This window comes from Ictalurus punctatus, chromosome 24, assembly GCF_001660625.3.
Source record: "Ictalurus punctatus breed USDA103 chromosome 24, Coco_2.0, whole genome shotgun sequence".
Lineage (NCBI taxonomy): Eukaryota > Metazoa > Chordata > Actinopteri > Siluriformes > Ictaluridae > Ictalurus > Ictalurus punctatus.
Window position 1 is genome coordinate 1,990,063 of NC_030439.2, and position 20,652 is coordinate 2,010,714.

The 20,652-nt window shown below is 39.2% G+C and overlaps 2 protein-coding genes and 1 non-coding gene across 3 annotated transcripts in view; 2 read left to right on the plus strand and 1 right to left on the minus strand.

The window, feature by feature from the left end:
- Nucleotides 1-1,035: 1,035 nt before the first annotated feature.
- On the plus strand, nt 1,036-1,149 carry trnal-caa (transfer RNA leucine (anticodon CAA)). Its single transcript has 2 exons — nt 1,036-1,073; nt 1,104-1,149. It is a non-coding gene; the product is annotated as a tRNA-Leu (tRNA).
- Nucleotides 1,150-1,850: 701 nt separating this feature from the next.
- LOC128629030 (E3 ubiquitin-protein ligase TRIM35-like) overlaps nt 1,851-20,652 on the minus strand; it is an 88,272-nt gene continuing 69,470 nt past the window's right edge. Inside the window, exons 2-7 of the mRNA XM_053675103.1 lie at nt 4,492-5,549; nt 4,007-4,102; nt 3,684-3,914; nt 3,533-3,555; nt 3,328-3,446; nt 1,851-2,825 (exon numbers count right to left, since the gene is read on the minus strand). Coding sequence (XP_053531078.1) covers nt 2,281-2,825; nt 3,328-3,446; nt 3,533-3,555; nt 3,684-3,914; nt 4,007-4,102; nt 4,492-4,890 — 1,413 coding nt within the window. The 5' untranslated portion in view covers nt 4,891-5,549 and the 3' untranslated portion in view covers nt 1,851-2,280. The remainder of the gene's footprint in view (nt 2,826-3,327; nt 3,447-3,532; nt 3,556-3,683; nt 3,915-4,006; nt 4,103-4,491; nt 5,550-20,652) is intronic.
- On the plus strand, nt 12,704-15,928 carry LOC128629037 (transmembrane protein 59-like). Its single transcript, XM_053675133.1, has 4 exons — nt 12,704-12,843; nt 13,015-13,129; nt 13,270-13,387; nt 14,082-15,928. Exons 1-4 carry the CDS (start codon nt 12,726-12,728, stop codon nt 14,238-14,240), a joined length of 510 nt encoding a protein of 169 aa, XP_053531108.1. The 5' UTR covers nt 12,704-12,725; the 3' UTR covers nt 14,241-15,928.

The following is a 20,652-nucleotide window of genomic DNA, read 5'->3' on the forward strand; positions in this document are numbered from 1 at the left end:
TAGAAAGAACATGTGTGCAACGTGTGTGGGGTGGAAAACACATGGCCGGACCATGTATGGTAACGAATGGATGTGATCCAGATTTAACATAACTATAAATATGTTTATGATCATGACCTTTGATCTAGATATAGAGAGTTAGAATGTGTATCTTTTTGACCTTTGACCTATACCTGTCAAAACTAAGGTTACAATATATACAAACTATCTCTCTCTCTGACCCAAAGGACAGAGCTGTAGTGCTGCATGAACGTGATGTGCTCTGGATGTTCCGGACAAACAAAAAGAGAAAAGAAAGGATTATATTTTCCAGCTGCGGTATTTCCAGAGGTGGGAAGTAACACTCTATATACAAAAACAATGTGATCTTAAGAGTAGGTTTAACTGGCCGTACTTATACTCTTACTCAAGTTCATTTTTAATTACAGAAATGTACCTTTACTTCTCTACACTCGGTGGCGCTCCTGCGTTATTGTTAAATAGTAATGAATGTATGTAGTTTTAATAATTAGTTTATATCTCGTATATTGAGGTCGCGGTTCTCGCCCTACGCTGCAGTGTCTGAATGCGCACGCAACAACCCTCACTTTTATAACGGCTCAGTCCTGGAAGATGATGACCGACGAAGCGAGCGCGTCGATACACACGTATATTTATTCTTATTTGCTTCATTTATAATGTTAAATTACTTTAGTATACTTCTACCTCTCTGTGCTGCTGTAATATGTGGATTTCCCTCTGGGATTAATAAAGTGATCTATCTATCTATCTATAATCACGTGAAAAAACAAGTACACCCCATGGAAATGGTTTAAAAAAATTTAAAAACACAAGCAGTGATAACCCTCTTCTCTAAACATTTAAAAAGCTGACATGGTAGTTATTGAAGATCTTATTAAAAACTGGGACAGAATCCTTTTCTCCAAAGGTCAGAGTATTGTGCACTGTGATGTATTCACTCTGTTTCAGGTCAGCAAGTCTAATGAGTGTGTTTGTAAACAGGTGGAAAAAAGGGAGGGAACACACAGCTGTAGTGTCAGGATGGCCGAGCGGTCTAAGGCGCCAGACTCAAGGTTCAGACCTTCTCCCTGGTTAAAGGAGGATTCTGGTCTCTAAATGGAGGCGTGGGTTCGAATCCCACTTCTGACAGGATTTTATTCCCTCTAAAAACCCCCATGTGTGAATAATTAAATGAATGAAGTTAGGATTCTAAAATGTATTTTGTACGTATGCAGTAAATTAAAGATGAAGACACTCAACACTGGAGAAGTTTAAATGAGAGGGAACTTATTTATATGTGAGGTTCTGTGCTGAGTGTAGTAGTAGTTCAGAATGTAGCTTTCAGATAAATGCTGATAAATACACACATTAAGAGGAGTTGTGGATCTCCTCAGGATGTCATTTGTGTTTTTGAGGGTTGGAGATGATTTAATTCTTGGATGATCTCTGTGGAAATATGGATGAATAACATGACACTTGAACAGAACGTGTGGTTAAATGACTCTAGAGAACGGTATTATTATAAAATTGTTGTTTTTAGCCCCTTTAATGTCTGACTCTCTCCCCACCACTCTCTCTTCCACATCCGCCCCACATTCTCACTGTGAACAAAGTGATTTCATTTCATTCTGAATCGCATTTTAAATTGTGAATCGGCACCTAATGCAGGATTAACGTACAGATCCATCTGATCTTTACACAAGCACAAACTGCTGGTGGAGGGAAACTTAGAGCTCGATTTGAATTCTCCTCCACTGCACAGTTTCACACAACACACACATCCAGCTAAACATTTCACCCAGGATTAACAGCATAGCGCTAACAATACAAATACAGTAAAGACACCAGTCTTCAAAGCCTCAGTTTATTTACAGTGATTTAAATTCAGGAATAAAATGTAATAATCTAACTCATAGAGATCTACATTTACACATCATTCTGTGGTTTATTTGTTTCTGGAAGCCCTGAACTGAACATTGTGGGGAAAATGTACTATGGAGTTATTTGAACTTTATCACATTATTTTTATTTAATAATTCATTATTTCAACACAGTAGGTCATTATTTTCACTTAAAAATTTTCATTTAATAACTTGGAATTTCAAGATATATTAATATTCCAGATATTATCTTACTATGTAAGGTGAGTCGAAATAATAATATAACACTTCAAAATAAATTCCACAATGAAGTGTTCAGTAAAAACAGACTTTCACAGAGAACATGAATCTTTTCATCAGCAATATTTCATTAATGAATTGGAATAAAACAATATCAGCTCTAACTGATCTGATTCACTCTTACAGAGCACTGAAGTGGGAGGATCTTTACAGGAGATTTATTACAAGTAACTCTTATAAATGGCAGTAATTTATCAGTAAATGTGTGTGTGAAAGTGTGTATGCGTGTGTTAGTGAGAGGGTCAGAGAACGACAGCTTTCCTCTGTTCCAGTCCAGCTGCACTCTGATCCTCTGGAGATTCTGTGTTACTGAGAGGAGAGTGGGTGACTGTGGTGTAGAACATGTTCCATATTTACCACCATAATACCACACATACCAGATTCCACTTCTGGAGAATATCTTTCCCTTCCTCTGAGCAGATTCTGTCATCACACCCACATACCACAGTGTACAGTCTCCTACTTCAACGTCCCAGCAGTGTGTCCCTGAGTTAAAGACCTCAGAGCCCAGGATACAGCAACAAACATCAAATCTCTCTGGATTATCAGGAAGCTTCTGTTTCTCACCACTGCGTCTCACACTGGTCAGATCATCAGATACAATGAGGAGAGGGTGAGCAGTGTTGGGGTCCAGAGTTACAGGTGCTGAAAACACACACACACACACACACACACACACACACACACACACACACACACACACACACACACACACAGGAGCTAAGCTAACTTAAGCATTACGTTAGTATGGAACTAGCTAACATTAGCCTAATCTAAAGAGATGATAACTGTGATTACAATATTAATGAATAAACATATATAACCGGGTGTATTTAAATTACAAATGTAAACAATCTTTAAAAGAATTGTAAATCTAAAACTTTTGTAATCCATTTTTACACTCGCACTTCAACCACTGAACAGTCTGACGCATCAGAAGCCTTTCAAAATAAAAGTTCCCTTATATTACATTACATCAGTTCAAAAGGTGACCACATATGTGTGTAATAATAATAATAACAACAACAACAACAACAATTCCAAAACATTACACAAATGAAACATCACTATAAAGACCACTTTAATGTAATTAACAAAGGCAGAGAAACAGAAATAAATAAATAAAGAAAGGAAGGAAGATTCTTACTGTATTGGACCGCGTCCTGCATCTTCTCCCAGACTCTGAACTTCAGGTTGTCCAGATGTTTTGCCACATGGATCAGTGTTCCTGAAAGCTCCTCTGGATGCTGCAGTGTGCACTGAGCTCTGCAAAAACATTCAGGAGTCAGTGCTGCTGTGGGTTTGGAGTCAGAAACACAGAGAACGAGAGAGACAGGAAGCACATCACTCACCTTCTCACTGTGGCCTCGTAGTTCTGTAAAACAACAAAGCAAATATCAGTGGATCTGATTGACATTTTTACACCACTGAAATGTGACGTTTCTGATGATGGAAAGAAGTTTTACTTTCTCACAGTATAAACACTGACTAAATGATCCTCACTTGTAAGAACGAGACGTCTTCGGCTCTCATCTCCTCTTCTACGCCTCTGATTGTGTCTGAAAGAGATGATATGTCTCTGCTCAGCTTCTCAATCTTCTCCTTCATCATCTGACTCTTCTGCTCCTCTTCCGCTCTCAGTGCAGCTATCCTGGCTGCCTCTTCATCTCGTAGAACCTGGTGAAGCTTCTCAAACTCCTCCTTAATCTGCCGCTCTGTGTGTTGGGCCTGAATCTGCAGTGAAGAGGAAATCAAATGAAATGGAACTGATTCTGCAGTGATGCAAAATATCATTCTAATATCAAACCCATCTTATTGATTCTAACCTTTATATGTTCTGCAGTCTGACTCCAGTGCAGTTTACAGTCTTTAAAGATCTTCAGTTTCTCCTGTAGGGGCTTCAGAGCAGTTTTCAGCTCCTCCTGAAACAAATCAACACACTGCATGGAGACTCTGTGTTTAGTAATAGCTGAATTCTCTCTTACAAGCACTCATTAGAGCTTTTCAAATGCACCAAGTACAGAAGAAACACTGAAAAGTGTAGACTTATAGGATGTGGGTTTATTGGTGTACACTGCTTTAGTCTAACATGGAAGATCTGCTCCTGTTTATACAGGAGACACTTCAGATGCTGAAAATCTGAAGATGATGGAATAGCAGACTCACATTTGTTATTGTTTACTAAATTTATCACAAGGCAATTATCATTTATTATTGAATTATTACACTGTGTTTATATTGAACCTGTAGATATTGATGTGTAGAATAAACTCTTTTTTACATGTACCTTTTACAGGAACGTTTTATTTACCTTACAGTCTGTTAATGCCTCATCAATGGGGCAGAATTTATGGTTGGTGTGTATTTTTGAATCCCGACACACCCAACACACCGGCTGTTGATCATCCAGACAGAAGAGTTTGAGTTTCTCACGGTGCAGACTGCAGACTGTTTCAGACGCTGATGAAGATCTCGGACTTCTCTCCTGTAAGAAAGTCTCACACAGGTTCTTTAAGGCCAGATTTGTGGGAGGATCCTCCATAGACAACTTCCTCCTACAAACAGGACATTCTCTGGATCCTTTGGTCTCCCAGAACTTCTGCAAACACACTTTACACACACTGTGACTGCAGCGCAGGAGAACAGGATCCGTGAAGATTTCACAGCACACAGGACAAGAGAACTCCTCCTCTGAAAACTTAGAAGCCATTTTATTCTGCTGCTGCTGTTGTTCTCTCCGGTCCGAATGTTCAGATTCACTTTCACTTTGATCAAAAGTAATCACACCCTGATTTCAGGTTTGTTTAAAGTTAATATACGAGTTTGCAGGTCCAGTTAGTAATCACTTCCTTTCACAGAGCTGAAAATGAGACTCAGAATTCTCCATAAACCGAGAATAAAACTAAACTCACCAGAGCAGAACACTGCAAAAGGACTGCAGTCGTCTCAGACTCTGTACTTCCTTAATGAGAGGAGTTTTAGAGAGACAGGATATGACCTGTTCCACTCAACACTGACAGCAGAAACAGCAGATAAAGATCACTTCTGATAATTCATCGTGTCGACCCAGTCAATGTTTATATCAAGAAATTTAGAAGAGATATTAATACAGAATGTTAACTGTGTAAACAGCCAGAGAGCATTTATTTAGGTTCTGAGCTCGTATGGAAAAGTCTGTTCAAATTAATAACAATATATTGATGTTTATTTCTGTTTACACTGGAAAGAAGTTTTGTTTGTAGTCTATACATGTAGTCTATGTTTGATGTTTTTCTTACTGAGATTCGACATTATCTTAAAACCATCTTTATGACACAAAACAAAACTACTAACATATGCAAGACTTTTGATAGCACGTTCACCTCACACCTCCAGGGTTGAACATTTCACAGAATGTTCCCTGTGGACTTGGCGATGCACTAGAAATCCATTAGGGTCTCCCCACACAGGTTCAAATCCTGCCGACTATGACTGAAATTTGACAAACTGTGAAGCATTTCCTAATCCGGGTATGTTTCTTTTAACAACAGGAGTCCCGTTACATCTGGCGTAAACCAAACACAGAATTCCACAAAAAGAACATCATACCTACAGTCAAGCATGGAGGTGGCACTTGTGGGGATGCTCTGCTGCTTCAGGGCCTTGGCAATAGTCAAGGAAAACATGAATTCTGCTCTCTATCAGAAAATCCTAAAGGAGAATCTCCAGTCTTCAATCCCTAAGTTGAAATACAAGCAGAACTGGATGATGCAGCAAGACAATGATCCAAAGCACAGGAGTAAGTCCACCTCTGAGATTAAACTTTTGGAGTGGTCTAGTCAAAGTCCTGACTTGAACCAACTGAGATGCTGAGGCAGGACCTTAAACAGGCAGTTCATGCTCCAAAACCCTCCAATGTGTCTGAACCAAAGCACTTTTGCAAAGGAGAGTGGGCCAAAATTCCACCCGCTCCATATCTGACAACCTATTCATAAGAATTAAAAGCCATTATCTTAATGGTGTTTTCATTTAAAAAATTAATGTCAGAAGAGGGATTTGAACTCACGCTTCCATTTAGAGACCAGAATCCTCCTTTTACCAGGGAAAAGGTCTAAACCTTGAGTGTGGAGCCTTAGACCGCTCGGCCATCCTGACACTACAGATGTGTTTTTTGCCCTTATACCCACCTGTTTACAAGCACAATAAATACACACGCAGACCTGAAACAGAGGTAAATACATCACCGTGCACAGTGCTCTGATCTTTGGAGGAAAGGATTCTGTCTCAGTTTACTCTGGGGGACCCCAGGTATTTTCAGACACTGATGATTTTGGCACGCTCTGATATTGTTGTCAATTTGAACAAATGTAAGCACTATTTTCAAAGTCACATGACTTTTTAGTCTTCAGCACAAGTTCCCCTACAAAAATATCTAAGTAGGATGTGTTTCATGATGTACATTAAATATAAATACGGTGATTTATGTGACGAACCACTTCGGTCATTTGAGGTGATTCTGTTAAGTCTTGAGTATACATCAACCACAAACACTTTCATGTGCTCCGTTGATATGGACACTTAAATAGACATCTAAGAGTGCATGTGCCTATTGTTTTGGATCAAGAGTGGGCAGTGGGAGGGCTAATGGCTTTCTACACCGAATACGCAAAAGAAGTTGTTCACAGGTCAGCCCAGGTAACCTCATCAGGGTCATGGTCCCAACAGAAGCCTAGAACTTCTGAACTGATTCCCAGTGAAACATGTTCAGAAACGGAAAAAAAATCCTTTCAGGTTTCCCAGCAGAGGTTCGAATGCTGAAGAGTAGGTCTGAATTTCTGTTTGCCAGATGATGGGTGAAAACTAGTCATTGTAGACAATTCTGAACAGACGCACAGTGAAGCAGGTTTAGACATTGGCCCACGCAGAGACAGGTATTTTCAGTAGCTGTGGATGAGTGGTTAAGGGAAGGACTAGAAATCAATCGGGGTCTCCCCGCTGAACTTGAAGCACGTGTTAACTGCAGTGAACTTGAAATTTATTTCACAGAAATGTTGAGGGAGAATGCACACACTGTATAAGACTGTATTATCTCTTTGTCAGAGTAAATGAAGAGTCGGCCCAATTGCCTTCCGCCTTTTAATTTGGTTAAAAGTAAACACACAACGCAGACAACAACATTTCTTAGGGAGTTTTTCCCTCACCACCGGCTCGCTCAATTCGGATAAATTCACACATTTAAAATCCGTATCCCGTGGCTTATGTTTCTGTAAAGCTGCTTTGAGGCAATGTCCATTCTAAAAAGCGCTATACAAATAAAATTGAATTGAACTGAACTGAACAACCAATTACCCTCACATCAGGGTGTGTTGGTCAGGTGTCCACATACTTTTGGCCACACAGTGCCCTTTTCACATTATCTCAGGGGTTCCCAAATTAGGGGTCATGACCCCATGTGGGGTTAATTGGTTTACATGGTTTAGTTTGGGAAGCCCTAAGATCATGTGTAAGGGGCATCTATGTTGGATGTAACTATGTAGCTAGAAATAAGTATGAATTAATTTGATAATCAACCAGTACCACATCTGTTCCCAAAGGTATTGTCTGATAAACAAACATGATTGTTTTCATGAAATTGAAAGACATTATATGTTTTGACTAACTTCGTCTTGCATTTGTTCAGGTGTTAAGGTGGTAAAGAAAAAGAAATGGGAGACCAGTGAAGTGAAAGCAGTTGAAAAACATCTGTACAGGTTCATCAAAACTTGCACAGTGCCAGGAAAAAAACATGGTGAGGCCTGTATTAAAGCTGAGCTGTTGCACTGAAAGGCAGGGATCGGTTGTCCGGTAAGTGCCGAGAGCATTGAGTTCTTATGGAATACCAAATGGCAAAAGAACGTTGTAGTAGAAGAGCACTTCGCAGATCTGAAGCAGTTTATCCATGATGTCAAACATTTTAGAAGGGAAGGAGCTTTTACTGACACTGAGATCTATCGTCTGAAGAAATTCATGACTAAAGTCAGCAGAGAAACTCCTGATGATGACCAGTAGAGTGTTTGGTGTGTTTTATATTAGAATGGGTTTTATCATCTGCTTGTTTTATCTACACCTTGTTCTTATGACTGGGATTCGTATTGCAAGTGTAAACGTTAACGGGGCAAGAGAACACGAAAAACGTGCAAAACTATGAGTTACTAAAGCAGAAGCGTATTGATGTAGCGATGTTGCAGGAAACACATAGTAATGTTAACAGTGCTACTATCTGGATGAAGGAGTGGGGTGCGCTGGCAATTTTAAGTCACAATACATCAGTTAGTGGTGGGGTTGCCTTACTGTTTGCTCGCAATTTTACTCCCAGTTCTTAAACAGTAGATGAGGTTTTAAATGGGAGGCTTTTAAAAGTAAGAGCTATCTATGAGAATGAGAGCTTTGTTTTTATTTGTGTGTACGCTCCCACCAGTGCAGTGGAGAGAATGGTTTTCTTAAATAAACTAGACAAGGTCATTGCTGACTGCAACACTGCCGATATTTTAATTCTGGGTGGGGATTTTAACTGCACAACAGATAACTTGGACAGGAACCACACAGAACCTCATGTGGCCTCCCGTAAGCGCCTGTGGGAGACGATGGAGGCTCACGAACTGATTGATATTTGGAGAAATTTAAATAGAAACCAGAGGCAGTACACGTGGGCCCACTCCATACACAACACACTCTCCCTGGCAAGACTAGATCGCTTTTATGGTTTTAAACATCAGCGGACACTTTTTACTAAATGTTTTATTGTTCCAGTGGGCCTCTCTGATCACAGCATGGTGCAGTGTATCGTCAGTAAAGAAAATGTAAAACCAAAAAGTGCTTACTGGCATTTTAATACTGCACTTTTTGAGGATACTAATTTTAGAGAATCTTTTATTTATTTCTGGAATGTTTTTAAATATGAAAAGATGGCTTTTAGTTCTATACAACAGTGGTGGGATGTGGCCAAAGCTCAAATTAAGGCATTTTGTCAACAGTACACTCTTAATGTCACGAGAGACATTGTCAGATCTCTGAAAGCTTTGGAGACTGGAATAGTGGAACTCCAGTGTTTGGAGACCGCAGGAGATCGAGGGCAGATTGAAGCCCTCAAAAGTAAAAAAGCTATAATGAATGACCTGTTGGGCATCACAGCACAGGGGGCGCTGGTCCGCTCACGCTTTAAAAGCATGAATGAGATGGATGCTCCTTCTAAGTTCTTTTTTGGTCTAGAGCAGAAGAATGGACAGAAAAGATTCGTACATGCTGTGCGAACAGAATCAGGAGATCTTCTGTCAGATCCCGCTGAAATTCGCAAGCAGACAGTTAGCTTCTACTCGAAGCTGTACAGCAGTGAGCAGTCAGGGGCACAGACAGTAGAAGAGAGCTTCCTTAAAGACCTGCCAAAACTTTCAGAGCATGTGGCCAGCGATCTAGACATAGAGCTAACTCTAGCAGAGCTCTATGAAGCTCTCCAAGGGATGGAGAATGGAAGGGCGCAGGCATAGACGGTCTCCCTGTAGAGTTCTACAAAGCCTTCTGGACAGTTATAGGGCAGGATGTGGTAGAAGTGTTGCTAGGCAGTGTGAAGGGAGATGAACTCCCATTGAGCTGCAGGAGAGCCGTCCTGACCCTACTGCCGAAAAAGGGAGACCTGACGCATTTGAAGAACTGGTGCCCGGTCTCACTGTTGTGCACTGACTACAAACTGCTCTCAAAAGCGCTAGCTTCAAGACTGACTAAGGTAATGGAGCAAATCACTCACCTTGACCAGACGTACTGTGTACCCGGCAGGTCTATACTTGATAATATACATTTAATTTGTGACATTTTGGACGTCTCCAGGCTATTGGGATTAAAGACTGGTCTTATTTTTCAAGACCAGGAAAAGGCTTTTGACCGGGTTGAACATGAATACTTGTGGAAGGTGCTGGAAACCTTTGGTTTCAAACCCAGGTTTCATAGCCATGATCAAGACTTTGTAGAGTGAAATTGCGAGTGTACTGAAGGTTAATGGTGGTTTGTGTGCCCCTTTTAGAGTCTACAGAGGTATTAGACAAGGCTGTTCTCTGTCAGGCATGCTGTACACCCTAGCGTTTGAACCTCTTTTATGTAAACTGAGAAATCAACTTTCTGGTTTTAAGATATCTCACTCCAGCGCTTCTCTGTGTCTCTCAGCATATGCAGATGACCGAGTCGTAATGCTGGGAGCACAGACTGATGTGAATATTTTAACTGGGCCAAAAGCGAAGCCATTTTAGTTGGAGAGTGGGGTGGTGGGCAGCCCACATTACCAGCTGGTTTGGTGTGGAAAAAGGGTGGTTTTAAGTACTTGGGTGTTTATGTGGGCAGCACTGAGATTTTAACTAAAAATTGGGAAGGTGTCTTTGAGAAGGTGAAGGGCAGACTGAGCAGGTGGAAGTGGCTGGTCCCAAAAATGTCTTACAGGAGACGAATGCTGATCATCAACAACCTGGCAGCATCAAGCCTGTGGCAGAAGCTGGCATGTGTGGATCCGCCACCAAACCTGCTCTCGAACATCCAGGCCCTGCTAGTGGACGACTTCTGGGACAGACTACACTGGATCCCTCAAAGTGTCCTTCACCTGCCCAAGAAGGGGGGTCGCAGGGGCTGGTCCACGTAGGCAGCAGAACTGCAACGTTTAGACTCCAGTTCATCCAGAGACTCCTCACTGGACCCAGGAGTTTGGTATGGAGAGCAGCAGCCTATAGGCTGTTATAGAGAGTAGGAGGACTGGGGTTGGACAGAACTTTGTTTTTAATGGACACAAGAACACTAGACTTTGCTGGATTACCAGTTTTTTTTTATCGTGGGCTTTTTAAAATATGGAACCTTTTTAAAAAACAAACCAAGGGGTGCAGAACACCACACTGGCTGCTGGAGGAACCCCTGGTTCATGGTGGGCAATTTAACATCTCTGGTGTGACCACTCCTTCATTATCTAGGGTTCTGGTCTCCTCAGGAATTGTGACACTCCGGCAGCTGTACTTCTTTTTGATACTTCATTTCATTCTCTGTGTTTGTCTTACAACTGCTGTTGGTGCTGTTCCACTCAGTTTCACACAAAAAACCTCAAAATAATCCTTTTTAAAACATTTGTTATCCTCAAATAAAATGATTTAGGTGCCAGAAATGAAACCTTTTACACTGATTTTTAAAACTTGCTAGTCCAGTGATACAAGCCACTCCAGTAATAAAGTATTACACACACCTAAAGGCAGATAGAGATCTGCATTAGTTGGGGATGCTCCGATTAGGATTTTTGCAGCCGATACAGATTACCGATTTTTTGTGATCATGATCGGCCATTAGACTAAGGTGCTGACTAAGTCATGAAGTAGAGTTTCCTTTACTGTATGCTTTGGATCGTTGTCCTGCTGGAAGTCCACTCACGTCTCATCATCATCCTGGTGGATGACAGCAGATTCTTCTCAAGAATCTCCCAGTAAAGGGCTCCATTCATCGTTCCTTCAATTAGATGAAGTCTGACAGTACCATGTGATGAAAAACAGCCCCACACCATGATGCCTCCACCTCCAAACTTCACTGTTAGTATAATGTTTTAATGTGCAGTGCCATTTCTTCTCCAAACATGGTGTGTAGTATGACAGCCAAAAAGTAAAATTTTGCTCTCCTCTGACCAGGCCAGTTGTAGCAAACTCTAAACGAGCCTTGAAATGCCTTTTCTTTAGTAATGGAGTCTTGTGAGCGTGAGCAGTGCAGTGCATTACCTATTGTTTTCTCTGTGACAATAGTACGTGCTGCCTCCAAGTGTTTCTGGAGCTCTTTCCGATTGATCCAATACGTATTTCCTCATATAATCACTCTTTACAACCATGTTGAGCAGAAAGGCATCTCGGCATGCACAAAACATTTGAACCTTGAGGTGGATGAGCTAACAGGTAGCAGGTCACATCAGGTTCCACTCCTGTGAGTCTGTGTATGACGGCCTCAAATTCCTCTCACTCCAAATACCTATGGACCCAAGTGTGCGTGCGTGCGTGTGTGCATGCATGTGTGTGTATGTATACTGGGTGTCCCAAAAATCTCCATACATAGGGGACTATGTAGGCCAGCAGCATGCCAGTTGTGCCTTCGTAAGTGGATGTTCGTGGACGTCACTTTCTCGGTTGGTCTGCAACACTTCCAGTCTTTTTGAATTGGCAACAGTGTCGTGTATGATGTGCTTGTCATGTGTCCTGTTACAGTCCATCACAACCTTGCGACAGCTTCGTGATCCAGCCATGAGAATGATTTCAATATGTTCATCTTTTGTCAAAGGCATTCTTATAAACTGTCTGAAAAAAAATCTAATATTTTTATATATATATATATATATATATATATATATATATATATATATATATATATATATATATATATATATATAAGTATGAAAAATCTGGAAGACATTTTGCTAAAAAGTGTTAATTTCCCTTATGTGTGCAGACTTTTGGGACACCATGTATATATCTCTTGTTAGCACATGTCCAGCTTCCTAACTGACACCTGTTTGTCCTAAATTGTCAAATGTTTCAGAGCGAGCCAGAGATTGAGTATTATTTACCTGAGTTGCAAGCCCCACACACCAGTGTTGCAAACAAACCTTGGACTGAAGGAAATCCTCAGACACAGAGGCTACAATCTGGTGAGATGGAGCACCTTTAGTTTAGAGAGCTATCAAAAACTGTATTTTCCTCTATAAGATCAATGCTTCTACATACACATAACTGACTCTGTCTTCTGGCATGACTGTAACTTGAAAGAGACCATGGATTCTGTTGTTTATTTAAAACAATGGCCACCCCCTGCCTTCTAGGAGAGCGATTGCATGGAGAGAGAAATGAGCTTAAAGCTGAGAGCAAGGGAAAACACAGCAGTCAGCATGTTGAGGACACGGTTGCAGAGCACGACTTCCTGGGCTGCATGTCAAGGTTAGAGGGCCCAGATTCAGTCACATTAAGATATTATAAACAGTTTGATGGTTAATCACGTGAAGAGTTTTTTTTTTAAATGTTTAGATTTTAATTAGTTTATATATGGCAGTTGTGATTTTGCTCTTTCCCTCTTGCAGGCGTTCAGGTCTGCCACGTTGGATCTTGGCTACATGTCTCCTGTTGTCAATCATGGTGATGCTGTGGCTGAGCTGTGCCAGCCTGGTAACAGCACCTGAGCAACATGTAAAGACTCAGGTACCTATTCATAGGAACAAACCTATTATTCTGGCAAGATCCTAATCCTAATTGGAACACTTTTTTTTTGTCTTGCACAGTATGATTTTATGTGCATACTTCTAAAGTCCCCAAATGCTTTTTGATACTTTAATATACTGATAATCAAGCAATGTTTATGCTGACACAAAGACCTGATAGAGACCAGAACATGTAATCTTGTATCTTACCTGCAACTATTTTACTGCTCATTGTGAAAATTGTGTTTAGGAGTGTGTGGAGAATTTCAAATCATTGTCACTTTCTTTCTTTTTTTTTTTTGAAATATGCACAAAGTGCCTTTAAATGTCTAGGTTAATAATCTTATGAATGTGAATACTTATGGAAGCCACTGTGTAAAACTATTGTGTTGTTGTTATTACTGTTTTTTGAAGATGATATATGTTTAATTTGTTTTATGCATTCAGACTATACTTTTCAGATAAATTCCGATAAAAGAAAACATTTAACAGGAGGTGTTGGTGTTGGTTACTGGTCACTTAACTGAATTTTTGTTTTGGCACGGCCAACTTGACATTAAACTATGTGTAACATGGCCTCATCCGAAGAGCACATATCTGAGACATGCATCGAGACCTACATCTTTTTTTTAGTGTTTGCCTTGTTTGGAATTACACTATGAAGTCTATTTTCATTGGTCTGTTTTCTTTTGCAGTTGAGCATCAATGGAGATAAGGAGTTCCTAGACTACATGCCAAAAGTCAACCCCTACCATCTGACTTCAGTGATTGCTGTAGCAGTTGGTCATCATGATGAAGAAAAAGAGGCAGGGCCTCTGCCAGTCAAAGTTGACCTGAACAAAACCTCACTATAAAACCATTATAACGTGTGTAATCTGTTAGTATTTCTGTCCCTCAAATAGAGGAAGAAATCATCACTTTTAAGTTTTTTTAAAATAAAAATGCATGGTTTATTTATTCTTATTGATATTCCTATATATAGGAACAGGTTACACACAGTGAAGCCATTGAGTAATAAGTAATATTGATATAGGTGTTTATTGTGTTCACTAGACAGTGCTGCTTTCAAAAACATTAAGAACATGATTAACCAAGCTGTGATTGTAGCACTTAAGGGATTTGGGATGCTAGGATGTTCTTTGAACTAGAATGTCTGTAACGCAGCCAAGGTACTCCTTACTACAGTGAGCAAAAGACAAACATTGACAGCATCATTTTCAATTTGATTAGTTATGTTTGAATAGAGATTTTGACACTTGATTTTGCCACAACAGGAGACAGGCCCTACTCATGGAATAATCATGTGTACATACATGTAGTTATTTATTTATCTCCATCACTAATGTATATCACTTATGTATAAGATCTTATTGTACTTTATCTCTCATTTAGATGCTAATAGATAAGATGCTGTGATTAAGTAGTATTTACAGAAAGCTTCTAATAAGATTGAGTGATACCTAGGTAAAGTAAGAATGTAAATATCTCTTTTATTCTTAAGATTGTCGAATGGGATGATTCTCCTACTTCTGCTTAGTGCTAGGGTTTGACAAATAGATCATATGTTACCAGCCGTAGAGCTCACTAGCCTCATGGCTCTTCTAGTGCTGATTGTGTTTCTTTTACCCATGTGGTCCTAATTGCAGTGCATGCTAATATGTTTTGAGACCTATCTGCCTACCCACTTATGGCAATAGACTAATATATGCTGTTAATATTTGTGTTCATAGCTTAATGTTGAAGAGGCAATGCAATTATAAAATACAGATGAGTTAAGTAAATAAATATCACAAAGATGTTAACTGCTTTTTAGGTACACGATTGTTGCATGACCAAATCCATAGTACATAATGAACATATTTTTTCCACATAATTATCTGGCTGTTAGAAATTTGTTTGATCTACAGGATTTGCTTCAGAACTCATTAGTTATTTATTATTAATACAGATTTTCTCTGTGTCCGCATGTCATGAAGTACACAAAACAATATAAGAAAAGAGAGAGAATATACTAGTTTATTGAAATTCTCAGTTTTCCTTTGCCATTTTCAAAGGCAGCCACAAAGAGGGTGCTATCTCTTACAGTTTAACCATAGCATTTATGTATTTGACTTTTCTGGTTTTTCAGCTAAATCAGCAGCCAGACTGAACATGAATAACATTTGCATGGATAAAAGTCAATTCATTAATCAAGTAGCTATATAGTGCCACATCTCTCTCTTTGTGTCACAATCTTTAATACTAACTGCCTCAAGTATGATATTTAAGCGATTAATTTAAGGCAATGCGTGCTATGTTTCAGGGTAATATTGCCGCGAATTATAAACAACTCTAATCACATCCTTTCTTCTATTATTTTTTTTATTTTTTCATACATTCTGGTTTGTTACATGTGACTGTGCCCCCTAGTGAACACATTTATGTACATGCAAGTATGATGGCATGCATTTGTGTGAATTTTATAACATTTGTAAAAACTTAGCTTATATATCAATTGGCTATTGGCTATTAATAAATCCAAGCATTTATGCTAATTATTTAATATCAGTCAAGATTTTATTTTTATTTTTATTTATGCCTGTAGCATGGAGCCACCCCATCTACCAACATACACTAGTGGGTTTTGTTGCAACATTTTGTTTTACCTGCTAGGATTTTCTTATTAGCAATGTTGACACCTCTGCACAAACAGCAAATTCACTAAGAGGAAGTAAAATGTTTGATAGTTATTTATAAATGTAATAAACTGTCAACTTGGCAATAAGCTGTGACTATACATGCAAGTATACAGTATAATCCAGCATCAGTGGTGATAAGGACTTTCCCTTAGCCCACATGGGCCCATGAGAATTTCTTCTTTGGCAGATGGTTTGCTACGTAGTCTTGGCCCTTCACCAACTCTGGACTGCCGGTTCACAACCTGCAAGAAGCTCAAACTTTATATAGGCTGTCTTTACCCATGGGCCCATCATTGCCCATTAAAACTGTGCAGTGTACATATCTTCCTCTTCTCCACTAAAATGACTGCAGTCATTACAAAAGTATATTGTCAACGACTTACATGAATTAATGTGTTTCGGAACAATACATTTATTATCAATAATAAAGATCAATGTTAAACTTCCAATAGTGCATAACAACTATTAAATACAATTAACAAAAACCATCATCAAATGCTGTGGTTGGGACTTTTTGGTGCAGAGCACATTTCTAAGGAAGTGCCAAAATTGTTTTAAAATGGTCGTGGTTGCAACTTCTGCAATGATAAACATATAGAGAGAACAATTGCCCGTGGGTAGTATGGTGGTGCAGCAGGTTGTTTTGGCCCCCTCTTTGTAATTTTTGTGTTTCTTCTTTCTCTGTTTATTGTGTGTTCATGCCATTTCAGGTTTTCAAGTTGCAGTCCATTTCTGGTCCATGCCTGTGCTCCAGTCCACCACTTCCAGTGTTCCCTGTGGCTTATTACTCCCCATCACTGCATAGCTACTTAAGGCATTGGCAGAATGGACTCACACTCACTCTGATAACTTGCTGCCTGTTGCCTTTTTTTACTTTACTGATTGTTTGACTTGCTTGTGAACTTCTTTGTGCGTGCTAATTTCTTGACTCAGGTTTGTGTTCTTTCCCTTAGGCTTAGTTTATTAGGAGTTCAATGTCCAAAGTCTCCATGCATTGGGGAAATTAACACTTTTGAGCAAAATGTAACTTCATTTACAGACCATCCTCTACATGAAATGCCATTTCTTTGTAAACCCACTAGTGTTGAAGTTGTGTTAATATATCTGGTGCTATGCATGTAATTTCATGTCCATCACAACCTTGCAGTAGCTTCCCAATCCAGCCAAGGATTTCAACATGTTCTTTTATCAAAGGCATTCTTACAGGCTATCTGAAAAAATATATAATATAAACCATATAAAGTATGAAAAGTTTTGGAAGATATTTTTATTTTAAAAATGTTAATTTCCCCCAATTATGGGACACCCTGTTCATAGCTGTTGGAATATTTTGTATATATTAAGTTTCTTTTGTTGCAGCTCCAGTGTCTCTGGTTCAATCCTTAGCTTGGGCTTCTGTCTGTGCCGAGTTTCACATGTTCTCCCGTTGTTTACCTAAGTAAACAACTCCTGGTTTATTGGTTTCCAGAGTCTTTAAAGGTAAAATAAAATGAAAAACACACAGAAAACACAAGAATGAAAAGGAAGGTATTTAGCAGATGTTGGAAGACTGCCAGTGACTCAGCTGTTTTCACATCTAGAGAGAGTTCACTAGAATCCATCACCAGGCTTGGGGAGTAATGATAATGATAATGAGTCTTTATTGGCCACATATACATATGCACAGTGAAATTCTTCACAAACCCCAGCATGTCAGGAAGCTGGGGTCAGAATGCAGGGTCAGCCATGATACAGCGCCACTGGAGCAGAGAGGGTTAAGGGTTGTAATCCTTAACAGTTGCGTCAAAAAACAAAGTAATCAGATTACAGGTATGTTTTGTAAAAAAAAAAGAAAAAGAAAAAAAAAAGGAAATACTATCAGGATTACACTTTTTTCATTTAAAACCACATAAATTAATCTTTTAACATGATATACAGTATAGACAAGTGATTGATTATAGTTCTGGTTTTCTCTTGCCAGCCGTGGCTCAAATGAGCAACTTCTTGCTACATGGGCAAATAAATTTAAAAAAGAGGAAAAAGTCCCCTTTTTCCTGGACATGTCCTCTTTTTGGGACCTTAAAATTTTTTAGAAAAAGTACCGGATTCGACTTTAGTTTCATCATGATGTGCTTATGGTCTAATACTGCATCATGTGTGTGCATGTTTGCAAGCTTTAACAATCTCTGTAATTCCAACCTTCTTGCTCACCAACTATTGGCCAAATTCCTGCCTCCCAACCATTAGCCTGCTCTCAGCGAATGCACAAAGGCGAAGCGCTGTTGGCATCAATCACTTGCTTGGCAGCAAATGACTGTTTGTTTGTCCTGAGTCAAAACAATGCCCATGGCCATATAAGGTCATTTTTAATTTCATGTTATCACATGGTTTGTATTACATGGCCATTCAAATGTGTAAATGATGGCAGAAAACACCAAAAAAGGTGTTCTCAGAATATGGTCACCCTAACTTTTGTGATGTAATGTTACCCGCATCAGGTACAGTGATCTTTTATTTCTTTATTTATTTTATTAAAACAAATTCAAACATTGAACATGTTTTTAAGCTTAAAATACATTTACATTTATTCATTTAGCAGTCGGTTTTATCCAAAGCGACTTACAAATGAGAAAATACAAGCAAAGTGATATCAAGCAGAGAACAATACAAGTAGTTAAGTGGCTACCATACAAGATCCATTAATTGAGTTCCAGAAGAAGCAAAGTGTGCAAAGTAGAGATGTGAGAGCCAGAGTAAGTTTTTATTAAAATTTTTTTTTTAATTTAGGGGTTGGTTAGGTGTTCACGGAAGAGGTGGGTCTTTAGCTGTTTCTTGAAGATAGTGACAGATTCTGCTGTCGAGTTTCAGGTTGGAAGTTCATTCCACCACAGAGGAACAGTTAGTTTGAAGGTTCTTGAAAGAGACCTTAAGTCACACTGAGTAGGCACTACTCAGTGTCAATTGTTGATTGATCACTGATAGCGTGAGGGAACATAAGCCTTCAGGAGAGAGTTGAGGTAGGAGGGTGCTGTTCCAGACAAGGTCTTGTAGGTCAGCATCAAGGCCTTGAATTTGATACGGGCGGCTACAGGATAATAAGCTATAAATAAAAGTATTGTAGATCATATTGCATTTCTCTTGCCTTCATTTACATATGTGACCTTGAAGTAATCCAAAAGTAATCAGATTACATTAATTTCATATTGTGATACTCATTACATTTTTTATTAAGTAATTTGTAACTGTAACAGAATACATTTTTAAAGTAACCCTCCCAAACCAGTCTACCACCAGGTGCCAGAACAGAGAAATGTCTTGATGCATGCCTTCCTTGTACCCTGAGAGATGGTGGGATCAGTTGAGCAGTACTAGAGGATCGGAGGGAGGGTGGTGCAGTGTGGGTTGTGATAAGTGCTTTAAGGTAAGTGGGAGCTGGTCCACTTTTTTTTGGCAAGCATCAGTGTTTTAAATCTGATGTGGGCAGCTAGAGGAAGCCAGTGGAGCGAGTGTAGGTTTGTGGTGGTGTGGGAGAAATTGGGAAGGTTGAAAACAAGTCATACAGCTGCATTCTGGAGCAGCTGCAGAGTGTGAACAGAGCGCAGAGGCAGACCTGCCAGGAGCGAGTTGCAGTAATCCCGTCTCAAAATGACAAGGGAGAGAACAACTTAGGACTGAACAAGCACCTGAGTGGCCATGTGAATAGAAATGGACCAACATGTTGAGATCAGAGCAAAAACATGAGTGTCTAAGGGAGGAAAGGAGAGGCAGACAACGATTAGCTTGAAACAATTAACATTGTGCTTTATAAAGTTTACAAAAACATGTACAAAATTGTAATCAAATTCAGAATGTCAAAAGTCAACATTGCAATCACATTAAATGAATAAAATATGAGCCAGTTTTTACTCAGTTGTGTTCCAGAGATTGACCAACTCACAAAAAAAGACTCTGCCCATTTGGAAGACAACAAAAGTACTTGAATTTGAATTATTCACGTCATTCATTTATATTCTATTCAGTAAGAAAACAAATCTGAAACAGCCAACCAGTGAATTTCCTTAGAGAATTGGGTGCAGAGTGAACCTATAAAAATTTATACAGTTTTAAATGCAAAGGCCAATTATGGTTTGGTGTAATTCTTTAATGCTTGCTTTATTGTTTGGTACACAACATAGTAATCATTTTTACACTTGGAAACTTTTCATTTTATTATTTTGAACGTACCTTTTCATAGTTAAATAAAGATTCTTCTCCGTGCATTTTATCCAGCTCAGCTAGTAGCCTAAGTTTTGTTCTAGGGAAGCTATCACTTAGCTGTCAATGACTGACATGATCAGAAAAAGTTGGATTTATTATAAAACTTGCCTTGAGAGCTGTCATTGTTTGTAGAACTACCAGACCAATAAAATATACAATGCACACAAACGCAGTACCATTTGCAAAATGGTACTTTGCAAAATGGTAATTTGCAAAAACAACAAAATGAAACGATCAATGTACGTTATCATTTTGGTGGACTACATCCCGCATAGAACAAGCAGGGAAGCACAAACCTTAGTCTAATGTTCCCCCACAACTGATATTTCAGCCAATATTCTTCTTGCAAAGT

Bases quoted from the DNA above. Each gene is read 5' to 3' on its own strand.
- LOC128629037 (XM_053675133.1), top strand. From the start codon at position 12,726: ATGTTTCAGAGCGAGCCAGAGATTGAGTATTATTTACCTGAGTTGCAA. The intron at 13,130-13,269 runs GTTAGAGGGCCC...TCCCTCTTGCAG, and splicing joins TTCCTGGGCTGCATGTCAAG to GCGTTCAGGTCTGCCACGTT. The intron at 13,388-14,081 runs GTACCTATTCAT...TTTCTTTTGCAG, and splicing joins AGCAACATGTAAAGACTCAG to TTGAGCATCAATGGAGATAA.